Source organism: Microdochium trichocladiopsis (assembly GCF_020744255.1).
Source record: "Microdochium trichocladiopsis strain MPI-CAGE-CH-0230 chromosome Unknown B0I36scaffold_4, whole genome shotgun sequence".
Classification (NCBI taxonomy): Eukaryota; Fungi; Ascomycota; class Sordariomycetes; order Xylariales; family Microdochiaceae; genus Microdochium; species Microdochium trichocladiopsis.
In genome coordinates, this window is record NW_025763547.1 from 1,881,378 (window position 1) to 1,903,332 (window position 21,955).

The 21,955-nt window shown below is 54.8% G+C and overlaps 7 protein-coding genes across 7 annotated transcripts; 2 read left to right on the forward strand and 5 right to left on the reverse strand.

Annotated features, from left to right (window-relative positions):
* The first annotated feature begins 349 nt into the window (after nucleotides 1–349).
* Nucleotides 350–1,650, forward strand: B0I36DRAFT_320867 (Alpha/Beta hydrolase protein). Its single transcript, XM_046153606.1, has one exon. It carries the CDS (start codon nucleotides 410–412, stop codon nucleotides 1,304–1,306), a length of 897 nt encoding a protein of 298 aa, XP_046013973.1. The 5' UTR covers nucleotides 350–409; the 3' UTR covers nucleotides 1,307–1,650.
* Nucleotides 1,457–3,943, reverse strand: B0I36DRAFT_361850 (BTB/POZ protein; the record flags this gene model as incomplete). Its single annotated transcript, XM_046158554.1, has 7 exons — nucleotides 1,457–1,926; nucleotides 1,997–2,078; nucleotides 2,164–2,290; nucleotides 3,061–3,484; nucleotides 3,552–3,633; nucleotides 3,718–3,844; nucleotides 3,912–3,943. The coding sequence occupies 7 exons, from the start codon at nucleotides 3,941–3,943 to the stop codon at nucleotides 1,457–1,459; spliced, it is 1,344 nt and encodes a 447-aa protein (XP_046013974.1).
* Nucleotides 3,944–4,698: 755 nt separating this feature from the next.
* On the reverse strand, nucleotides 4,699–5,703 carry B0I36DRAFT_348240 (uncharacterized protein; the record flags this gene model as incomplete). Its single annotated transcript, XM_046156665.1, has 4 exons — nucleotides 4,699–5,013; nucleotides 5,053–5,416; nucleotides 5,486–5,608; nucleotides 5,663–5,703. The coding sequence occupies 4 exons, from the start codon at nucleotides 5,701–5,703 to the stop codon at nucleotides 4,699–4,701; spliced, it is 843 nt and encodes a 280-aa protein (XP_046013975.1).
* A 1,473-nt stretch (nucleotides 5,704–7,176) lies between these two features.
* On the reverse strand, nucleotides 7,177–7,936 carry B0I36DRAFT_348241 (BTB/POZ protein; the record flags this gene model as incomplete). The annotated part of the gene is made up of 4 exons (XM_046156666.1): nucleotides 7,177–7,445; nucleotides 7,533–7,614; nucleotides 7,711–7,837; nucleotides 7,905–7,936. 4 exons carry the CDS (start codon nucleotides 7,934–7,936, stop codon nucleotides 7,177–7,179), a joined length of 510 nt encoding a protein of 169 aa, XP_046013976.1.
* A 633-nt stretch (nucleotides 7,937–8,569) lies between these two features.
* Nucleotides 8,570–9,696, reverse strand: B0I36DRAFT_348242 (uncharacterized protein; the record flags this gene model as incomplete). Its single annotated transcript, XM_046156667.1, has 4 exons — nucleotides 8,570–9,219; nucleotides 9,297–9,378; nucleotides 9,473–9,599; nucleotides 9,662–9,696. The coding sequence occupies 4 exons, from the start codon at nucleotides 9,694–9,696 to the stop codon at nucleotides 8,570–8,572; spliced, it is 894 nt and encodes a 297-aa protein (XP_046013977.1).
* A 2,109-nt stretch (nucleotides 9,697–11,805) lies between these two features.
* On the reverse strand, nucleotides 11,806–15,338 carry B0I36DRAFT_320868 (uncharacterized protein). The gene has a single exon (XM_046153607.1). The coding sequence runs from the start codon at nucleotides 15,032–15,034 to the stop codon at nucleotides 12,275–12,277; it is 2,760 nt and encodes a 919-aa protein (XP_046013978.1). The 5' UTR covers nucleotides 15,035–15,338; the 3' UTR covers nucleotides 11,806–12,274.
* Nucleotides 15,339–19,871: 4,533 nt separating this feature from the next.
* B0I36DRAFT_361855 (kinase-like domain-containing protein) lies at nucleotides 19,872–21,908 on the forward strand (the record flags this gene model as incomplete). Its single annotated transcript, XM_046158555.1, has 3 exons — nucleotides 19,872–19,923; nucleotides 19,992–20,059; nucleotides 20,133–21,908. 3 exons carry the CDS (start codon nucleotides 19,872–19,874, stop codon nucleotides 21,906–21,908), a joined length of 1,896 nt encoding a protein of 631 aa, XP_046013979.1.
* Nucleotides 21,909–21,955: the final 47 nt, after the last annotated feature.

Consider the following 21,955-nt stretch of genomic DNA (forward strand, 5'->3'; position numbering starts at 1 on the left):
CATTAGATGCTCGCTATACGACATCCCAGAGAGTCCCACTAGCTTCACATCACACCTTGGCGATTTGTCCCTGCACGGCTTCATTCAGCCTTGTTTCTGCTCGTCTTCCCGGGCAGCTGAAAGTGCAGTGTTTCGATATATATATTGCAAGGGGACCATCCAGAGCCCAGTCACCACAGACGACGGGCATCATCTCGTCATCATCGGACAGACACGCAGCCTGCTAACAACCAGCGCGTGGTCAACGCAGCTGGCACTCTCAAGGGGGCGACGGCTCAACAAAGTCTCCTGTGACGGTCAATCACACCACCACCACCACCACCATCACCACCATAAAGACCTACAATTCATATCATATCGCCCCTTCTTACACTTGGACACCCAATCACCAACCATCTATCCATCCATCATGCCGCCGCGACCAAAGCGACAAGCCGCCACGCGCATCCCCCAGGCCTCAGACTTTGACCACCTCGGCAAGCAGCACCCGCCCCTGCACGTCTCGCTCGTGTTCCCCGAGGTCGTCGAGACGACGACCTCGATCATGATCCTGTTCCACGGCCTCGGCGACTCGGAGGTCTCGTTCGCCGGCCTGGCCAGGAACCTCAAGCTGCCGGGCGTCCTGGCCATCGCGGTGCGCGGGGTCGAGCCGCTTCCCCCGGCGCTGCTGGGGTTACCGCCCGATGTTGCTGCTGGGGTTGGGGACGGGACAAGGCATTTCCACTGGGGCGATGACCTGGACATGGACCCTTCGACGGGGGAGCTGGACCCGGATCCCGGGTTCGACAAGGCCAAGAGGGCGGTGCTGGATGGGCTCGTGTTCGACACCCTGGTGGGCAAGCTGGGCTGGCGGACTGAGGATATGTTGCTGTTCGGGTTTGGACAGGGAGGGAGTCTGGCGCTGGGACTGGCGTCGCGGCTGCGTGATCCCGAGGGGATCTCGGATGCGAGAGTCGTTGATGTCACGGAGGGCGATCCTCAGGCACAGAAGCGAGAAGAAGGGGAAGAAATGACGGCGTTCAAGGGCGTCGTGTCGATCGGTGGGCCACTGCCGCCGAGCATGGTGCCCAGCCTGAGCTCGCGCGAGAAGGCGCGGACGCCCGTGCTCGTGTGTCACGGGAGGAATAGCGAGGTAGTGGACGAGGACGCCATGGAGTTTATCCGGAAGGAGATCAGGGATGTGCGGGAGGTCAAGTGGACTAAAGGGCGGAGTAGTGGCGACGACGGGATGCCCCGGAATCGCGAGGAGATGTTGCCCATTATGCAGTTTCTGGCGGAGAGGCTGGCGAGTGATCAGTGGTCATGAGCTACCGGGACTTTGTAAGAAGAATACAAATACAAGAGTTGTTTGGCTCAATGGTCTTCCCAGGACACGTTCCATGTGACATGGAATCTGTGTGTTCTGCATGATTTTCTTCAGGCTCCAGGGACTAGCGCACCGAGCAACGGCACGCTTCTACTCTGAACGTTCTGAGGTATCGGTGACGCCCTGATCATCCTCATTCCTCATGAAGACTTCGGTGGCAAATGCAGCCTCTTGCCTCAATCCTTCGCTGATTTCCGGATAAGATAGGAGGCCCGGGCTTGCTCGGGCGAAGAATTTAACCAGGACGGTGCGAAGAGCCTTGCTCGGATGTCCATTGGTGTAGGCAATGCGCACGACGTTGAAGAAGGACTTCAAGAAGGAATAGAAGAACACCGAGAGCCGCTCACCACGGAGTGCGAGGTACACGCTTTGGCGGGGGTCGATGTTCATCGCGTACATCTGGAACACGGCGACCAAAGGTTCGAGCCTTTCCTGAAGCCTGCCCGCGATGGCCGTAAGAAGAGTGTCGAGCATGAAGAAGTCAGCAGCTTCACAGGCCTCTGTACTGGCGACGAACGTGTCGTTGGTGAAGCCCTGGTCTGTCTCCTCAAAGTCGTAGCCTTAATTCTTTGTGGTTAGCATCAGGCACTATGCTAGGGTGTGAAATAGCTCCAAGTGCCGGTCACCTACTTCCGCTGTACAGATAATCGAGCACCCATTTCACGCATGCCGGTTTGAACTCCTCAATGACGACTGTTCCTGACGATGACTCCTAAAAAGAGCCAAGATAATGTGAGCTTAACGAGAACAAACAACAGGGTATACTCGAATGCGGTGAGGATAATGTGAAGACGTACCATGAAAGGCCCGTCGAGAGATTTCTCAAACCATTTTGACCGCACGCAGAGGATGGACTTGTGGATGTTCCAAGTGTGTTCGCCGCATCGCACCACGGCGTCTGCGTCCTTGCCTGACTCTAGAAGCCTGCGAGTGAATTTAGTCTCGATGCGATGTAGGTACGGATTGAGACAAGATGGGTGGACTGGGCTCACCTCATATCTTCTGCTCTAAAACGGTCGCTCATGTTCGCTATGACTGATGGCGGAATGATTGTTGCTTGCGCCGAAATTCAAGAGGCCTCGAAGCCGTAGAAGTTGCAGAATGTTGCTAAGGCGATGTCGTGGCAGCGTGGTGGCTCGACAGGTGACCTGGAGAGTTGTATTGGGAGAAGCAGTAGGAACAGGATAAAAGAGAATGGGGAGAGATATCGTGGACTTAAAATTCAGCTTCAAGAGCATTTACACACTCTCTTTGTATTTCTCTTGCGTTCCAATTGTCCTCCGGTAGTATTGCGCTCGAACTGCAATGTGGTTCTGCTATGTACACAAGGATGCAGAATCTACTCGGGCTACTCATACTTCAGCGATCTCACCTCCGTTGTGCCAGGTAGAGTAGTCTACGCTCTGGGGCCGCTTCACCACTACAAGACTCATAGGAAACTGTACATGCTACCGGGTCGGATCAAACTCGTTTCAATCGTGGTTAGCTCGATGCACAGGAACAAAAAGCATGTCATCAAATGACTGGCTACCTATGCTTCTTCCCCTTGTGCGTCATTTGGTTCCTTGTGGCAGTCCGAGCAACTGACCACATAGGCCTGAATGACTTCAGTTCGAGCAATATGGCGTCCTCCACCATAGACAGATTGATCGCAACCACCACAGTCGCCCATGTCTGTAAATTCCGGTAGGTACTCTCTCTTGTGAAGGAGCCCGCAGAGAACCTCGGCAGCGAAAAGTGACTCCGACTTCAAAGCACTGACAATGACATCGGTACACCTCACGAATTCAAGTGTTCGAATCCCGAACTCGACAATGGTTTTGCGGAGCTCGGTGACATCATGCGTGGAGGCATAGATGCGACGGACACCGTGGAAGAAGTACTTCCAGAAGTCCTTGGCGAACGCGTGACCAAATGTTTTGCTGCAGATTTCCTCGCGCACTGATGCATCAGGGACGGGCTGAATAGCAGTGATGAGGTCGTTGAGTGTTGCCATAACATTGTGCGCGATAGTCTTCTTCAGAGGTGCAAGAACGAAGAAGTCAGCAACCTCACTGGCCTCACAGCTTGCCACGAAGAGGTTATCGCTGAATCCTGGAGCCTCTTTTAGTGCAGATGCTAACGCTAGGTCAGACAATGGGCATCATAAGGAATTTGAGATACTTCAGCCAACAGTACGACTCACTGCCCGTGTAGAGATATCTAAGCAACCACTCGATATGGTCCGGGTGTATCTCGTGGATAACGATTTGGGACTTGTCATTTTCCTGTGAATCCACAATTCATTCGAGTCAGTCATAATGCATAGGTCAAAGAGAGATGATGGGCTTGTGACTAGGTAAAATACATACCACGAAACTGCCCTCCAGGGCTTTACTGAACCATTCGCAACGCGTACAGAGTATGAGCTTGTGCACGAACCAGCGTTTGCCATCGCACTCGATAATAGCATCAGAAAGTCTCTCATTGTTGAAGAGACTGGGAGACAATAATTAGACGTGACTCAGGACCGAAGGACGACGGAATGGCAGAGTCCGTCACTTACCTCGCGAAATTCCCGTTCGCAGTGACATCCATTTTGATCACCACGCCTGTGATGGGAAAAGGTTATCAACACGATGCCAAATATCACCTGACCGATCGAAAGAAGGGCGAGGCTTTAAAGTATGTTAATGCTGGGATAATGCTCGTGGGACGAAGGAGCGATGGGAAGTTGTGGTAGGGAGCAGAAAGAGACATCTGCCTCACAGTGGTGGCGGTGTGGGACTGAACTGGACGGAAAGGAAGTTCAGAAGTGCGGTGTACTGCCTCAGGAGGAATCAACTCGAAGGAAGTTCGTATAAGCGGAAACAACAATTATTTCTCCGGGCAGATCCTCAGGCATTTGGGGCTTGTGCCTTTGGGGAAGCCGATGTGCCGAGAAGTAAGCAGCATACGCGGGCCTTTCATGGGTTTCGTCATGATGCCAGATCAGCGCAAATTAAGTCATGGTCGGCCTTGCAGCATAGTGAAAGCACAAAGCCTCCTGGCCTGAGAAGAATGGCTTCACGGCTCGCTATTTCTTTATTTGGCAGCATACAGCGGTCACAAAACACGCACCTCGGACTCCTTTTTTCTCATACTCTGATACTTTGTTTCGACACTGTGAAGATTTATTTGCTGAACATAGGCGTCAGTAATTTTGCTGCATCTGCTAGCGGGTCATGCGACCATAACAAGTATCGTTGTCCTCGTTCTCCGCCTCTCCTCCAAGTTTGCTCAGTATTCCCGAGCAAGGAGTGAACATCGTGTAGTACTGGATTTCCTGCGTTTCACACTGGAGCCCCTTATAGCTAGCGAGACTCCCACTTGAAGCATGCGTTGCAGATGCAGGAGATCCTCGAGCCTGCAAGAATGGGCCGCGCGATATGTCTACCATTCTCAAACACATCCGTTCCGCAGTCTTCACAACTCCTGATTAGGGGGAGCGCTGCGTAGTCGGCGTAACCACGACCGACAGCAATGAGAACGTCAGCCCCGAATGCAGCTTCCCGCTTGATGCCTTCAGCATATTCAGGATACTGCTGTAGTACCGACCATGCGCGTACTACGAACTCAACGTAAACTTCCCGCAGAAAGTCGTTGCTTTGACCAGGAGAATACAGTATCTGTACAGCAGAAAAGAAGTCGCCAATTAGGCCGCTTACATTCTTGCCGTAGAGTTTCTTGCATTTGTCGTCATGAGTACCCTTATGGCGCTTCTGAAACATAGCGATGATATCTGAAGACTCATTGATCAGGTTTTCGGTAAGTTGGACTTTTAGTCTCCGGAGCAGAAAGTAGTCCGCCACTGCATACGATTGAGCCGTTGCAACGAAGATGTTGTCCGCCCAGGCCGAATGATCTTCTAAATCGTATTCTGTTGTGATGGTCAGGACCAGACCTCTAGGGCAGATGTCAGGCCGCGAGCCTAGGCTGAAAGGACGTACCATGGCCATAGATCCATTTGAGTACCCATTCGACTCGTTCTGGCTGCATTTCTTCGATGACGACAGTTGCTGACGATGATTCCTACATGAAAGCTGGTGAGTATACTGAGGGACGATCTGAAAAGAAGATGAGCGAGATGTGAATTTATACCTTGAACGGTCCTGCGAGAGCTTTCCGGAACCACACAGACCGAGAGCAGATGACAGCTTTGTGGACATTGTTCTGTCGCCACACTTGACCGTGGCGTCGGAGTACTCTCCACCCTGGAGAAGCCTGTATTTAAGAGAAGTTAACACATGAGATGAATGATGTGTTTATGGTGTTTACCTCAAGTTTGTGCGTGCGAGAGAGCCGTTGGTGTCTGGCATGAAGCCTGTCCGTGACTGTGTACGTTGGATGTCGTACTCTGAGTGGCAAGGTGGCACGACATGTGGTCAAAGCTGAGTGTTTGGGGAAAGTCGCACTTCCGATAGAAAGTTTTATTTAAGGAGAGCGTTTACGTGGTAACATCTAGCCGACATCTTCCTGATGCCCCAAGCTGGCACCGGACAAATGTTCTTCGCATTCCGGTGAGGCATGGGCTTTGATTGAACGCGCCCGGCAAGCCATCCCTTTCTTCGGGCAGATTGACATGCTCATGCTCATGCACTGCCCGCGCTGTCTAGCAATCGGCTGACGACTCAAAGTGCTGCCACGACCTGGTGTTGTGTGCTGTCATGGCTTGTCCATGCCACTTGTATCGCCCCTAAAACGAATGTGCCCGTATATTGAGCACACCCTGTTCAACGAAATCAACATGGCAAGTTTTTGTGAGATTTTGGTTCTCACGTTGAAGCTACAGATGTATTCCTTACCGAACTACTTTTGAGCGTTGACACAAGATAGCTGGTGGACATCCCACATGGAAGCTCTCCATTTGACTTGTGCATATGGAAAATTTTGACTCCCAAGCAAGTATGGCAAGCGGCGATATTAGCGTAACACCGTCCGACGTTCTCAAGAGGAGGAAAACGCATGGTTCTTGGATGTGATTGCGCCAGAGATGTGCACAGCGTTGAGCTTGCCCTTAAGCTCGGACAGCGCAATGTTCGGAAGGATGGTGGCAATCTCAAGGATGGGGTGAACTAGGGACAATTCGATACTTAATCTTTCACAGCCTAGAGCTAGCTTCATAGCACTGTGAGATCGCACCAAAACGGAGCAGGCTTGCGCTGATTATCGCGCGTATGCTCGAATTTATTATGAGTATGCCTTATACTCACCAAGCAGGAGAAGAAGCACCAGACGTATTGAAAACATTCATCTATTGACACTCACAATGATTCCTGAACATGATAACCTGATATCCGTGCAGTCCCCTTAATGAACAACTCCGCTTTCTGTGCATCACCATCATATTCCACACGACTCGACACGTGAGAATTGGAGTCATTCCGTCAACTTGTCTTCCTTTCATTCAACGTGGACGCCATTCCTAGTTGCAGACTTGGCAGTGTTCAAAGACAACATCGTGGCTGCGGCACTATCCCAACAACCTATTCGCTGCCATCAAAGCACAACGAGCAAGTCCAATACCGGCTCTTCTGGCGATAGAACTCCCGAGCAGCATGGACACCGTCTGCGTCAAGCCGGCCTCTGCACTTCTGACACTTCGTGTCGCGTGGGTAAGCGGAGACATCGCGATCCGTGCGGCCTTCGCAGCCAGCCTGGATCAGGATGTCGGCGGCAAAGAGCGGCTGCTCGTGCAGGAACTCGGTGAACATTTCGTCCCAGAGAAGTCCCACGCGGGTGCGGATTCCGAACTCGATGAACATCTGGCGAAGATTGTCATAGTGGGAGCTTCAGCCGTAGACGAGACGGACGCCCTCAAAGAATTGCCTGTAGAACGTCACCGAGGAGTGGTTGCCATGGCGTAGCAGATGATCCCGGATGCATTCGACCGAGGGAAACTGCTGGACGGCCTGGATGATGTCCGCGAGATTTGCCCAGAGCAGGTCCGCAACGGCAGTCTTGAGCTCATCGAGCATGAAATAGTCGGCTGTAAGGTAGCCCTCGATGGCTGCGGTGAGTGGATTGCCGTATAGCTTGCCGAGATTGTCCAAGCCGTTGTCTGTCATTGATCATATTAGAGAGCTGAGGTCTGCGCATAGCTACAAGCCAGCCGATGGGCCAACTCAGGACAGGCAATTGTACTTACTGCCGCTGTACATCCACTTCAGGATCCACTCAATACGCTCATGTGTATACTCACGGATGGTCACTTTTGCCAGATCGGCCTCCTAAGATAACGTGTTAGCATTTCTCTACCGTGATACCAGATCCCATGTCCTATATTGGGGGTGCGGGAAGGTTCTGTGATACGAGAATGACCTTACCATGAAGTGGCCATTCAGCGCCTTCCGAAACCACTCAGACCGTTTGCAGACGATCGCCTTGTGAACGCGCCAGGATTTGCCATCGCATTCGACAATGGCATCGGCGAACTCCCCGCTCTCGAGTAGCCTGTACTGAAGTGTGAGTGATTGTCTCGGCTGGTGGTTGTTGTCCGAACGTCGTTTGAACAACTTACTCAATGTCCCGAGCTCCAAACAGGTGGCTCATCTTGACGATTCTGAGTCTAAGGTGACAATGAATAATAAGAATAACCTTCGATCGGCTAAGATATGAAGTGAAGAATACTTGGTATGTTGATATTGGATGTTTCTCCGACGGCAATCGCTGATGAGCCCTGATGAAGTTGCCCACCGAACGGTGACGATACTCTTAGGTCAACCTCTTTGGAGTCAACAGAGTTGAACAAGAGAAGGAAATACATCCTAGGCTCATGCAGAAGTTCCTGAAAATTATATGGAGCATGGTGTGGCAGTATCAATGGCAAAGTTTTTGGCATTGTTCTTGAAGGCATTGTTCGCAGCTGCTTCCATGAATGAATGAATGGTGGGTGGTCTAGCTGGGCACATCAATCAAAATACTGAGGAGCTGCATGATAACAGAGGGTAGGGCTCAGTCGAAATTGTCGAGCTTGGGTCTTCGATGCAAGAAAAGGTAGTTCCCGACCCCATCACAAGTCCCCGTAGAGTCGCTCGAACTCACTCTCCAGTTGTGGCTATGATATTGCGTCGTCTTTGAAAACCAGTATATAATGTTTACAACTCTGCAGAATCCCAAACTCCCAATCGTGTCCCAATGGCCGTTCCATCTAATTCTTTTGTCTCTGTGGATATTCAAGCCCCATCAGATAAATACCGGACTTCCATCACTGCCTCTGTCTTCATTCCTGGCCGCCTCCTCCTCCGCTCCGCTAGCCCACATCCTGTCGTAGCAGACAGAACACATGAGCACATGGCCCCGACCGCCTGCGTTCCCCGGCTCGGCGCGAGCAAGATGCCTCATGCCGTCCTCGAACAGGAACTTGTCGCACAGGCCACACTTGAGGGTCGCGATGTTGAGACCGTCGACCACGATCCGGCGAGACCTGGCCTGCGCGTCCGACTCAAAGTCCGGCATCCGAGCCAGGCTGCGCCGGAACTGCACATCCTCCTGCCCTGCGGCGTAGGTCCTGGCGCCGAACTCGAGGAGCGCCTCGCGCATGGGGTCGTCCTGGGGCGGCTTCTCACGGTCGTAGTCCTGCCGGATCGCGAGGGCATACTCGGCGTAGAACTCGGCGCTGGTGATGCCAAAGCTCCGGATGAGGCCATCGTCGATGATCTGCCGCACGGACTCGACCTGCAAGATGACGGCGACGCGGGCGAGCTTGTCCGCCAACTCCCCGGCCACCGTCCCCTTGAGGTCCTCCATGCCGAGAAAGCAGGCCAGCTCGTACCCCTTCATATATGGGCCAAAGAAGCCCGAGCCGAAGCCAGCAACGTTTTCAACTTCCGCCTCTGTTCGAGTTTGAGGTGTTAGCGCTCTCTGGACTTTTTTTCGTTGTGATAGTGGCAGATGCTGGGGCTATGCTTACCACCGGTATCCATGTACTTGATCGCCCAGTCGAGGCGAGCCGGGCTGGTTTCTTCAATCGTCAACACGCCATGGCGGATTTGCTAGATTGCTAGTGTCAGTCTTGCACAAATTTCATAGCCTCACCCTTGTCGGTATCCCGTGTCTAACACGAACTGAGACACCTAAGGAACTCACCTCGGGATGTTCATCCTGGATCTTGCGGAACCAGGCTGACCGCTGGTAGAGGTTTTTGCTCCTCATGTGCCAGATCTGATACTCGCACTTGAGCACCAAATCGGATCTTCTGTCCAGAGGGGCCGGACTAAAGAGGTGCGCGAAGTCCTGTTAGCTCCAGTTCACGACAGCAAGTTTCGGAATACTTACTTGGATCTCGCCCGAGCATTACTCTTGGATGCCATCACGAGTAGTCAAAGAACCCCGAGACTTTTGTGCTGTCTTCGTTCTTACAAGGCTGCTGGTCGTCTCGGTGGTGCGCTGCTCGTGCTGCCAGTTCTGTATGTATTGATGAACCACAGCTGCAACTTCTTCGAGCTCGGCGCGCGATTTGCGAATTTAAGTACAGCCATGATTCTTCAAGATGGCAGAAACCTCGTGTTGAACGATGCTAGACAGGCAGTTGTCTCCATGTTGCTGGAACCAGGCTCATAGCATCGGCAGAAAGATGTCGAAGGCCTTTGTCTCTAGTTGTCCAAAAATCCATGCCCTCGTTCTTGTTTCAAGACGTTGGTGTCTTTTACCTAGTGAGATGGTAAGTTCTTTGAGAACTGGGGAGTATGTACAGAGTGGTGGTTATGGTGATATTTGGAAGTGAAAGCTCACCTGGCAGGAAAGCAATGAGCGTAAGGTCGATTCGGACAATGACAATGATCTTCGTCCGAAATTAGAGCACGAGCCGCAGAGGGAGCTGCCCATTTCGCCTGCTAAATGATGCAGCTCGTGGCTGAATGATACCTCGATTTCCTTGACGTATTGAGATATTTGTTGACGGGGTATCGTTTTCTCTCCGATCTGTTGACTACAAGATCCAATTCCCCACGCGGCGCAGGATCAGTCTTGGGGGGGGGGGGAGTTGAAGCAAACACGCAGCCAGGCCGCCACGCCATGAACATGTGGCCCGAACGGAGTTCAAGGAGGTAGCCATGAGTCCGACTTCGGAAGTCTTGATATCATGCAGGAAGAGTTGCATTGCCTCCAGTTGTCCCAATGGGCAAGAACAAAAAACTAGCGGCAGAGACTGAGAAGCTGTCTTGTCATCCATGGGAACACGATCATAATTGGCAGTAGAGTGCCTTGGAAGACAATGCCAACCCCCATGGATGCGTGGATTTCTCGCGTTCAAACGCCCCGTTTGATCTTGCATTTGCAGACCCGAGACCCAGACGCACCTGGCCTTTCGCGCCGGGAGTAGGCCATTCCCCAGGCTGGTTGATAAATTGTCGTCTGCGTCTGTTGTCACATCTGGAGCACACTTGTTTGCTGAATGCCGAGGATACACCTCCCTGGCTTTCAAACGGCCGTCGTCCTTGCTTTCCACGTGTGTCTGAGCCCCCCCTGCCTCGCCACGTGCCTGCTGGCCTTGCCGGCTCGCGATGAAGCAAGCAAAGATTCTCGCCAGCCGCCTGCCTCACTCCTCTCGTCCCACACAAAGCTGCCATGCTATGCAGTCATTGTCTCTCAAGGTTTCTTGTCTTGTCTTGCTTGACTTGACTTGCTTGCTTTCCATCGGCCATCCGCCCCTGCCCATTCTTCCCTTTCGTCTCGGCATAGAAAGAACGACACCAATAAGGTGACCAGTCCTGTACATATCCCTTGCCACAGCAACGCGCAACATGTAAACATGCAACGACCCTACCAAAATACCTGAAGCACAAACGATACCACATACTTTGACCAACCTTGCGCACATTATTCTCATCCAGCACGAAGCACAGGGATAGAACAGAGACCAACAAGCATGTATCCGAGCCTCAAGGACGCGCACAGGGTACCTGCACAGATACGGGGCGGCACAGGGCACGGGGCACGACCAACCAACTAACCGGGCATGCCTCTGCAGCCTCTACACACACACACACACACACAGACCTTGTCCACCCAGGCAGGCGTGCGCGGATCGTGATATGCAACGAGCAAGCACCACACCAACACCCTCACATGCGTGCAAACGCCCTTGCATATCATGCCCCTTCCCTTGTCCCCGCGCGTCATCATAAGAGCTCTCGAGGGGTGCGACAGGAGCAGAAACAGCACCAGTAGTAGCAAGAATAGTACATGGCGGCAAACACAGACCATAAGAACGAAACTTGCACACAGGCACACACAGACACACACACACACACCAGCCAACGGCCAGTGAGGCGGGTGCTCGCACCCCTCCTCCCGCATACCAAAGACCACAAACATACATCGATCGACCGCCCAACACACAGAGGAGTCACAAATAAGCCATCCGCGCAAAGTCACGCCATGTTTGTTGTAATTCATCGTTCATGCCATTCTTCGTTCTTCCGCTTTCTGCAACTTCACTGCTTCTTTGTGTGCTCTGTTCCTTCTTCGTCGTCGTCATCATAGCATACACACAGTCGATACACGCTTGTTTAAAATGACAATCACTTCTTTTTCTTCATTCGCTTCCTAAGATCGCCCGGGCCAAAAAAATTCAAAATGCGCCGTATCCCAATGAGTCATCCCCAGATGCATTATCGAAAGCACACCAGCAACAAACCAGTCAAACAAGAGAAAGCACCGAAACTCGGGCTTCTCAAAAAATGCCGTGGGGGAATATGTCCAGTCCGCTTACACGATGTCCGTTACAACTCGGCCCAGAAGTAGCAACGCAAAACAACAAGAACACCTCGTCCATGCGTCATGCAGAAATCAATCGTAAAACAAAACAAACCCAACACACCAGCGACGCAGCCATGGGATGGCCCGCCAGCACAACGCCACTCGTGTGTTTGGCATATCGAGCAAGTCTCAACCCATGCACACCCACTCGGCAAAGACGCACCATCTCGCTGTCCGGTCGGCAAGCACCAGACCACGCCAGATGCCCTTCTCGGAGCACTTGATGATCGTCTCCCACGTGCCGCCATCGCTGCTTTCGTCCTCGCCCATTGGTGCCCGGCCGCCAATGCCGATGCCCCGCTGGCGCTCCTCCTTGCGCATCAGTCGCAAAATCTTGCCGCCAGGCGTCTGGATCGCGAGCTTGGCAGGCTTCTTGCCGGCAATGCTCCCACTCGCGGAGCTCGGATTCGACGCAGCCGCGCTGCTCGTTATGCTCATTGCGCTTGTTGGGCGAGCAAAGGGGATAGGGCTCGTGGCTCCACCGACCACGCTGCCGTCGCTTGCAGAAATCGAAGGGTGCTGTCGGATCATGAACACAAAAGTGTTGTTCAGCGCTAAGCGCTGGCACTGCGGCTGCACCACGTAGATGTCGTGGCGCTGAGCATGCGGCGTCGGGTGCCGTGTGACGAACTCATAGGGAGGGTTGTCGCCGGTGTGGATGATGGGGATCGCAAACGCCATGGGGTGCGGGTTGTCCTTGATGCTGTGCATGAGGCCACGCTTGCCAGCATAGATCTTGAGCACTCCAGTGCCCTCGTCCCCAGGCAGCAGAGCCTTGACAGTGAACCGCTTGGTGCCATTGAACCACTCTGCTTGAGCCAGAGCACGCTTCTTGACCGTCTCGCCACTCTCAAAGAAGTCACCATCAGCATCTCGAGCAACTGCGCGAGCCTCAACCTCGGCGACAACCTCGACGTCAGGTGGCACGTTGAACTTGACGTGCACCATTTCCAGATCCTCAATCCGTGTCAACGAAGTGTTGTAGTCGACCAGCGCCAGAGAGTTCTTGAAGTATGGTGGGCAGGTACAAGGCAGATTCAGCAAGGTCTCGTGAGCCACTGGCGGACAGATGTGCTGCTGGCTGTGGTGCTCCGGAATGTGCGTCCAGCACAGCTCGGTCGGGCGTGCCAAGAACCACCACGACTCTGCCGAGTTTGAGCTGGTGCTGACGTAAAGTCCACGGCGGGGATTGGAAGGGCTGGCCAAACAGCAATCCATCATGCGCCACTCGTTGTCAATAAGGACGGCGTTCCACCAGTGGTTCGCACGCGGCATGATGTTGATCTCTGGCACTTCTCCAGGACTCTTGAGGTAGCCGCGGACAATCTCGGAGTGTATGCCGACGGCTGTACACATCTCATGGACCAGCACGGCATACTCTTGCGCGCAGCCACGGCCGGAGGATATGACACGGCGAGTGTCGGCCTCTCCTTCATAATCCTCCTCCCAGTGGACTTTCTCGGCGACCCAGGTAAAAATGGCTCGCAGTCTTTGCACCTCACTGCGGTATGGTCGACAGACATAGTTGGTGGCCAGACTGACGGCTGTGGTCGTGGGCGGCAGATTGCTGATGAAGCGAGAGTTCTTATCGACAAGGCTGAGGTTGATGCTTTGGTAATTGACAGGTTCGCGGACGGGACGCCCATCTGCACCTTCGTCGCCCTCGACGCTTTCATACAACTCATCGACAGGGTCGATCGCCGGGTAGTCGAGCATCTGGCATCGATCGCGTCGCTCAGATCGTTCGTTCTTGCTCAAAGTGTTGGACCGATTGACGTCTCTGCGGACTTGCACCCAATCGACACCACCGCCGAGGCCCATGTCACGTGCCGCATTGAGGTTCGTGGTGCTCGCAACTCCCGATATCGACGACATGCCGACTGCAGACATAGGCCGGGCGGCCGCCGATGACTGCATGGCTCCTATGGCGATGCTACTTCTTCCACTAGCGACGCCAGTCTTGGTGGCTTCCAATATCCGCTTGATGAAGTTCGTCTTCTTCGGCTTAACTTCACCCAGTTGGACGAGACCGCCAATGCCGCCGATGCCGTCCTCGCGGTAGCCTGCTTGCGATTGTGGCCTCATGCCTGACGAGGAATGGCTGGGGTGATATGATACTCCAGTAAAGGGTGTTGTGGGTCGGTCCACTTCCAGATCCTCATCCGCGTCACGGAACCCCAAAGCGCTGCGAGCTCGAAAGTTCTTCCTGGCCAGGCTGCCAGCGCTAGTAGCGCTGATCCCTCCTGCCGAAGTGCCGCTCATCAGACTCCTGTTCGTGCTCTGCGTGTTGGTGCTAGAGTTGGTGGTTGTACTACGGTTCCCAGCCGAGGCGACTGTGGAGTTGGTCTTGGTAGTCGACGTTCGGCCAAGGAATTGTCGTCCGACATCATACGCCGACTTCTGCTTTCGGATCTTCCGATCCCCCATCGATGATTTGGGCCTTTCGAACAGACCGGCCTTCGGCGGAGGCGGAGGACCTTGATCTGCCTCGTCCAGTCCGTTCATGCTGCGGCTGTGGGTGTGCATCTTCCTCAGCCTGGTCTCCATACGCTCGACATAGTTGCTCAACTGAGGAAGCGGTTGGCCATCATCGCCCTGGTTGATATACGCGGAGTTCGGCTGTGACGAATCACCACCCTGGCTCTCATATCCCGAGTCCTGGTGGGCCAGGCCACTGGGTACGTGTGGCCTGTTCAGAGGACCTTTCCTCCTTGATTGTTCTCGGACCATATCGAAGGATTCCGGGGACCACGGATCGAGAGCGGCAGGCTTCGAGGGCCCGTGAGCTGACTTCGTCAAACTCAAAGCATCCAGCTGCTCCATTACACCATCCATGGCCTCGCGCAAAGGCGAAGGCGTGAATCCATCGGCGCCTGGAGTGTTAGGCATCGGCGAAGGGACCCTTGGAGTTCGAGGGGCTTGCTCATAAGAAGCATTGGAGTCGCCACGATTCAGAGCATGGCGATGAGGTGGTGGCGGTGGTGGAGGGGAAGACTCTATCTCTGCCCCTGGCCGGTACGGCTTGAATATTGATGGCGCGGGTGATGGTGCACGCTGGTCATAGTGGCTCGGAGCAGGAGAATGCGCGCGATAATCATATGGCCGGTTTTGCGGCGGTGCAGGTGACGCCGCACGATCGTAATAATGCGCGGCGGGTGGCGCTGGCGATGGGACCCTATATTCCCGACCGTAGAGCGAGGGCGCGGGGGAATGGGCTCTTTGAGCGTAGTGATTGTGTGGAGGAGCGGGCGACGGGCCCCTCTGACCATAGGGATCTCTTGGAGGCGCTGGTGATGCCGCTCGAAATTGGCCATGGTAAGAGTTTGTGTGGTAGGGCTGTGGCGATGGTCCACGAGAGTGATGTCCGCCATAAGGTGCCTGATGGTACGGAGCCGGCGAAGGAGCACGTGAGCCATATCCGTGCATGGACGGCGCTGGCGACGGCCCCCTGGCACCATAATCAAGCCTCGACGGTGCTGGAGAGGGAGCTCTCGATCCGTACTCATGCATGGGACTTGGTGATGCCGCAGGTGAGATGCTTCCGCGTACACTCCTTCGCATGGAGCCGTTGGAGTCGTCGCGCGTCTGCCGCCTCACGGGAGGCTCGCGTATTATCTCTGGCTGCTTCGCTGTTGTGTAATGGGGAGCCTTGGCATAAGCCTCGAACGGCTTGCGGAAAGGTTTTGACTTTGTCTTCTGGGGGATGTTGGTTGGGCTCGGTGTGTTGCTGCCCGTCATTGGGCTTGTCTGACGATTTACAGGTCTGAAGCTGTCGGGCAATACTTCAACAAAGTTGCTGGGGAAGACGCCGACAGTCTTGTTACGGCGCAGCTTGCCTGTCCACCATGACCCGTCGCCAGCGTTCAGGCATTCAATCAAATCCCCTTCAATGAAGCCGAGGTCATTCTTGGACTTAGCGGTGAGAGCGCTTGTTAGCAGGGTTCGGACAAACTTGATGACGGCGCAACTGCACGGAACCAGCCACTTACCTCTCCTCCCCACGAGTAGACAGCTCGACACCAGCATGGAAACCGCGTTGGCAGCGGTGGTGGTGTCAGAGTCATGTTGACGTAGCTGCCCTGCGGGCGAGGTAGTCGCGACTGGACGAGAAGTCGGTGAAAGTTTCCGGAGTGTGTGAATGTTCGGGTATGGCTGCTGAAGACGCTCGCTGTATTTGCCTGCCTGCTGTGGTGGAATTGTAGAGACAGACCTGAGGCTAGAGTGCAAAGGATTGAGGCTGTCGACGGCCGGCTGTCGACACAGAGCTGTCTTGCCCGTTGGAGGAGCAGTACTCATGGACCGATTTGCAAGGGAAGCAAACCGGAAGCAGACAAAGATGTGTGGGAAGATTGCGCACGAACGCCCCCAGTCGCAAAATGTCCGGGAGCCTGGCAGTGGGAAGAGGTAGGGGCCTGGTAGATTGGCAAGAGGGTTTGGTGGACATGCAAGGCTGACCGCGGCAGGCTACTGGCGATAGTTGGCATCAGATGTTGACACGGGGTGGCCTGGCTGCCCGCCAGCCTTGTGCGAGCGTTGACGGGGCGACGAGCCGCAGGCGGGAGCGGTGGAGCGATTGGTTGGCCCGGGCGCTGGGGAAGCACGAGTGCCCCACAGCGGCAGGCCTGGCTGGGCAATGGCGAAAGTCATACAGTGTAAAACAGTGTCGAGTGCACGGGCTTGCATTGGTCACTACGTGCATGCTCGCGAATGCCTTCCAAGGCTGCTACAAGAACTTTCAGTCTCCCCAGAGTTGCGGTCAGAGTACAGCCAGGGACGTCGCTGACCGACCCGACTTGACGCGACGATCGTAAGTCAAGTTCGACGGATGCGCACCTTGCGGTACTCCGAGGAGACTCTTTTACACGGTCAAGGCACAAGTATGAGCAAACACAGACGTAGGATCGTGCGCGCGAGGCTGCCTTGGCATTCTCAGAGACTTTGTGCTCCCTGCGCATGTACCATTAAGCTGCCCTAAATCCGTCGACAGTGTACAGATTTGAAAGTAGCTGGGATTCAATCTCAGTGGTTGTGCCGTGTGTCTCTCCCCACGTGAAGCGATTTCAGCGGATTCCCACCAGCGGGTGAGCTGCAGCTGGACACCAGAGGAGTGAATAATTGGAATCCGGGTCGAGCACGGTAGGACATCCTCAACATCTTTCACTACAAATGGCTGAAAGGGCTACTGTGCTTCTTCACTACAATATTTGGCCATGTGATCAGTAGGCAGTATGCACGGCTACAAATGTGTAAGCCACCAGACAGCATGTGGACCGCATGCCCGCCCGCAAGCTCACGAAATGCACATCTTCGCGTGCAACTGTGCGGGGGAGATATGGTCAGTGTGTACCTTGGTCTAGGAGGAGAGGTAGCCGCATTGCACGGCAAGTTGCCGTTCCCTTGGACCTGGAAGAGGATTCAAGAGGGGACCAGGATGGTGATGGACACACATATCGTAATCCGCGGTTGGGAAGGAGAGTCGTTGGAGATGCGCGGGTGCCGTTTGCCCAGCCAGCCAGCCACGCGCGCGCGAACCATGGCAACCAATCCACGCAATGGTGAACATGTCGATATCAAAGTCGACCCTGGCGTAGGGTATCTCAGCCGCTTCTGCTGCCAAAGCTTGATCAGCCGCGACTATAGACTGAGAAACGACGGCATACGTCATGGGGGCCTTTGCGTAGGGCGGTGAGTCCTTGCCTCGCGACAGACGTGCCTGATAGCTGGCGGGCCCGAAGGTCAGCCAGTGCCAGATTCGAGCTTGTGCGCGTTGACATGGATAGCGTGTGGATACAAGTCCGCCACGGGCCAGATCTGGATGCACAGCTCACGACCCGGTCATGCGAAAGCGTCCAAGGTGGATGCCAAGCGCGAATATGCTTCGCAGTGTGATCTCGATTGAGCAATTCCTCGCAGGACCTCGGGAGACATTAAAGCGGCGTGCAAAGTAAACTCGACTCGGTCGGCAGGGAGTGCTGCTGCCTCTCGATTGTGCCGCAAGACACATCATGAGAGTATCAGGCTCTGCTCTTGGACAACAGGCAAGTCCATCGGCCTCTGAATTTTAGAACGAGGTCCCAGAAATGCGTCCAAGGTTGGTATATGCGCCTCATCAGGGGGTTGAGATGAGTGCAAAAGGGCACAGCTCGTCGCTAGGGTGACCTCGATCTCTTTAACCTGTAGCCTCAAGGAGAGAATGAGACAGGAGTCAACATTGGCTGGAACCATTTGTGAGACAATGATATCATTCTGATATTCTTCAGCAACTTTGAGACGACTCGCGTGCCGCCGGTCTCAGACATGGGCGCAGTGCAAATGCGGGGAATCACGATCGCCACCTGTAAGGATTGCTGCGATTGTTGTCATCGGCCGGAATGGGCAAGGATCGGATTGTCACCGCAATTGCAGTAAGTGGTAGCAAAAATGCATGTCACTCGTGAAGCAAGCCAAAAAAAAAAATTAAAAATATTTGGAGGCTGACTGCGCAACGGCACATCATGAAGTGAACAGGATGGTTGTGTCGTTGCCAGGGAATGTTGCTGGGAGATAATTCCTCGACAGACCTACCATGGCCCAAACGGCGACTGGTCCGGGCCGAGAGGTGGACAAGGCGGGACCGATGCGATGGCACAAGAACGATGCGGGAAACGGGGCGGGTTGTGCTCCACGGACCACGATCTCCACGATGGCCTGATCGAGCCTGGTTCGAGGTGGGCTCTGGCTCAGCACGGGCTTGGGAACCTGGCAACAGGGTTGTTCATCGCCTTCTTATCACAGCGTTCATGTGAGGTTGCGTAGTGGATGGAGCCCAGCTGCACAGGTGCCTTTGTGAACGTTAGGTCTTGTCCAGCCTGAGTGGAGACATTCCCGAGCCAAACATTGCACTAACACAATCGCTAGTCAGGTACAGGTCGAGGCAAATGCTCAAGAGGCCAGATCCATCCACAATCCCACCTTGTGCCCAAGAACCGGCTTCCAACTATCCCATCAGCCCGTCCGGAGCGGCTGACCTGCATACACGCGGTGAACCCTGGGGAAAAAGAAAAGGTCCCTCTCCAGATCTTGAAGACCCTTAAAACTTGGCCGCACCAGAATGCATCAATTCGGTACCAACTGAATCGCATTTTTGCAGGTCGAGGTGAGAGCTGGCCCGTCGCCAGCAGTCTGCCCGTGCGTCCGTGCTGCCCATGGCGGCGACCAGCCCAGCGCCGCGGCAGCACTGGCCATTTGAGCAGCATCGCGAAGCCTGCAATTGTCGTCATGGGACGCACAGATCAGACATTTTAGAGGGGCAGCTGGGGGTTCGGGCCCCACCTCGTGGTCGCTGGGGTGGTGCGCTGTTGCCGGATCAGGCAGTCTGTTGACCCGCTGGTCAGTGCGGCCCATAGCAACCAGCGCTGGGCAACACCATCGTGCGCACGCTACCACGACGCCTCACGACCACCACCACGCCTAACGGGCCTAGCCCTTTTATTAACGCTGTCTCGCCCAGCTAGCCACGCCCGCTCCCTCCTGGCGCTATCTCGACCTCCTCCACCTCACGACTGTCTGCTACGCCGGCCACCCCCATCCATATCTCTGCGCCTGCCCCTTCGTCCCTCGGGCGCTGCCACGCGGCTTGCACTCTGCTCTTCCGCTTGTCGACTTCCTCCTCTCTCGCATACTCGCTCTCGCCGCGAGTTTCAGCGACCAGTCGCATCTGCCTGCGACCCGCGCATCTTTCGACAACATGGCGGACGAGGCGATTGCCAGCCACTACCAGGTTCTCGAAGAACTGGGTCGTACGTGCTCCCTGTTCGCGCCCCGTTTGACGAGCATGACTAACAACATATTTTCCTTGTCCTTGCAGGTGGCAGTTTTGGCGTAGTGTACAAAGGTATCGAGAAGGCGACAGGCGATATTGTGGCCATCAAGCATGTAAGACACTCCCCAAGCCTTCTTTTCCCCCCACAACAGCTCGTGTACTGACAGGATCACCGCTTCCACGCAGATCGACCTCGAGTCTACCGACGACGACATCCAGGACATACAAGCCGAAATCTCTGTCCTGAGCACATGCGCGAGCTCCTTCGTAACACAATACAAGGCATCTTTCCTCAGAGGCAGCAAGCTATGGATTGTCATGGAGTACATGGGTGGAGGTTCCTGCCTTGACCTCCTCAAGCCGGAGCCATGCGTCTTTGCTGAGGCCCACATCGCCATCATCTGCCGTGAGCTGCTCCGCGGGCTTGAATACCTTCACGCCGAAGGCAAGATCCACCGCGACATCAAGGCTGCCAATGTGTTGCTCTCCGAGAGCGGCAAGGTCAAGCTGGCCGACTTTGGAGTCGCCGCGCAGCTTACAAACATCAAGTCGCAGCGCAACACGTTTGTCGGAACCCCGTTCTGGATGGCACCCGAGGTTATTCAACAAGCTGGTTACGACTTCAAGGCGGACATCTGGTCCCTGGGCATCACTGCGCTTGAGATGGCCAACGGCGAACCGCCGCACGCCAATCTTCATCCCATGAAGGCGCTCTTTCACATTCCCAAGAACTCACCTCCTCGGTTGGAAGGCAACTTCTCCAAGGAATTCAAGGACTTTGTGTATCAGTGCCTGATGAAAGACCCCGAACGGAGACCATCTGCCAAGGAAATGCTGAAGCACCGCTTCATCAAATCAGCTGGCAAGGTCGAATCTCTACAGGAGCTTGTTGAACGTCGTCGCTCTTACGATGCTGGCCTGACAAGGCGGAAGAACCGGGCCTTCTACCAGGAGACTCTCCGCTCTATCTCGCCCAAGGACGAGCAGGACGAGTGGGTATTCGACACTGTCAAGTCGGTCGCCCCTAGACGGCCAACAGTCAGATCTAGAAAGCCATCCTCTATTTTCGCCTGCGAAGACGCGATGCGCAAGCTCGACGTCAAGGATGGTCCGCTCCAGCCTACTTCTCCCGCTTCTGGCACAGTGCGCAGGTCGACCGTGCGGAAGCAGCCCTCGCTGGCCCAGATGTCTGGCACGGGCTCGGTTCGTGGGCCCCCAGCACCAGCTTTGCGGCGGCCCTTGCAGCCAGACATGTCCTTTGGCAACTCGGGCTCCTCCCAGCGCCTCTTCCGGCGCGTGCCTTCAGACTCATCAACGTCCGGTCACGTCTCGGGTACCAACTCTGGCGACGAGGCTGGAGACGAGAACCGCCATCCAAATGCCGTCGAGGCGAACAGCAAAGAGGCGCTACTTGGGCGCAGGCTCTACTCCAAGGCTCTTGAGCCGACGTTGGCCGAGCTCCATGCTCAAACGTCCTGCATGGTCAAACGGGAGGCGTTGGCGAAGCTCTCGGATGCCTTTGCCGTTCTTAACGCTGTGGACCCCGAGGGTGCCCATCATCTCTTAAGAGGTCTCACCCTGTCCATTGCGGAGGACTCAAAGCTGAACACCGCATACCTGGCAAACAACACATCGGGCAAGGATACGCCAGAGAGCCAGTCGCCCATGGGTACGGTGATCATCAAGAGCACGCCCACAAACCAGAGCCCCACAAAGCTGGTCATCGCGCCCAACAACCCACACCTGAAAAACCACCGACGTAGGCAGGAAAGTCTTGCCATCGATGGCAACGGCAGCCCTACCAAATCTGCGGGGCGCGAACGGAACTCCGAGAAAGCGGCGCTCCAAGCCAAGTTCCCGGGACGGGAGCCCGAACCTGGCATGGAGCACTGCAAGCAGCTCTCAGATGTGCTCTACAGCCGATGGGTTGACGGCCTTCGCCTTCGCTGGCCCGCGGCTTAAGTTGCAGGTCGTTCCTTGCTAATTTTGGATGGTCTCAAACAAGACCA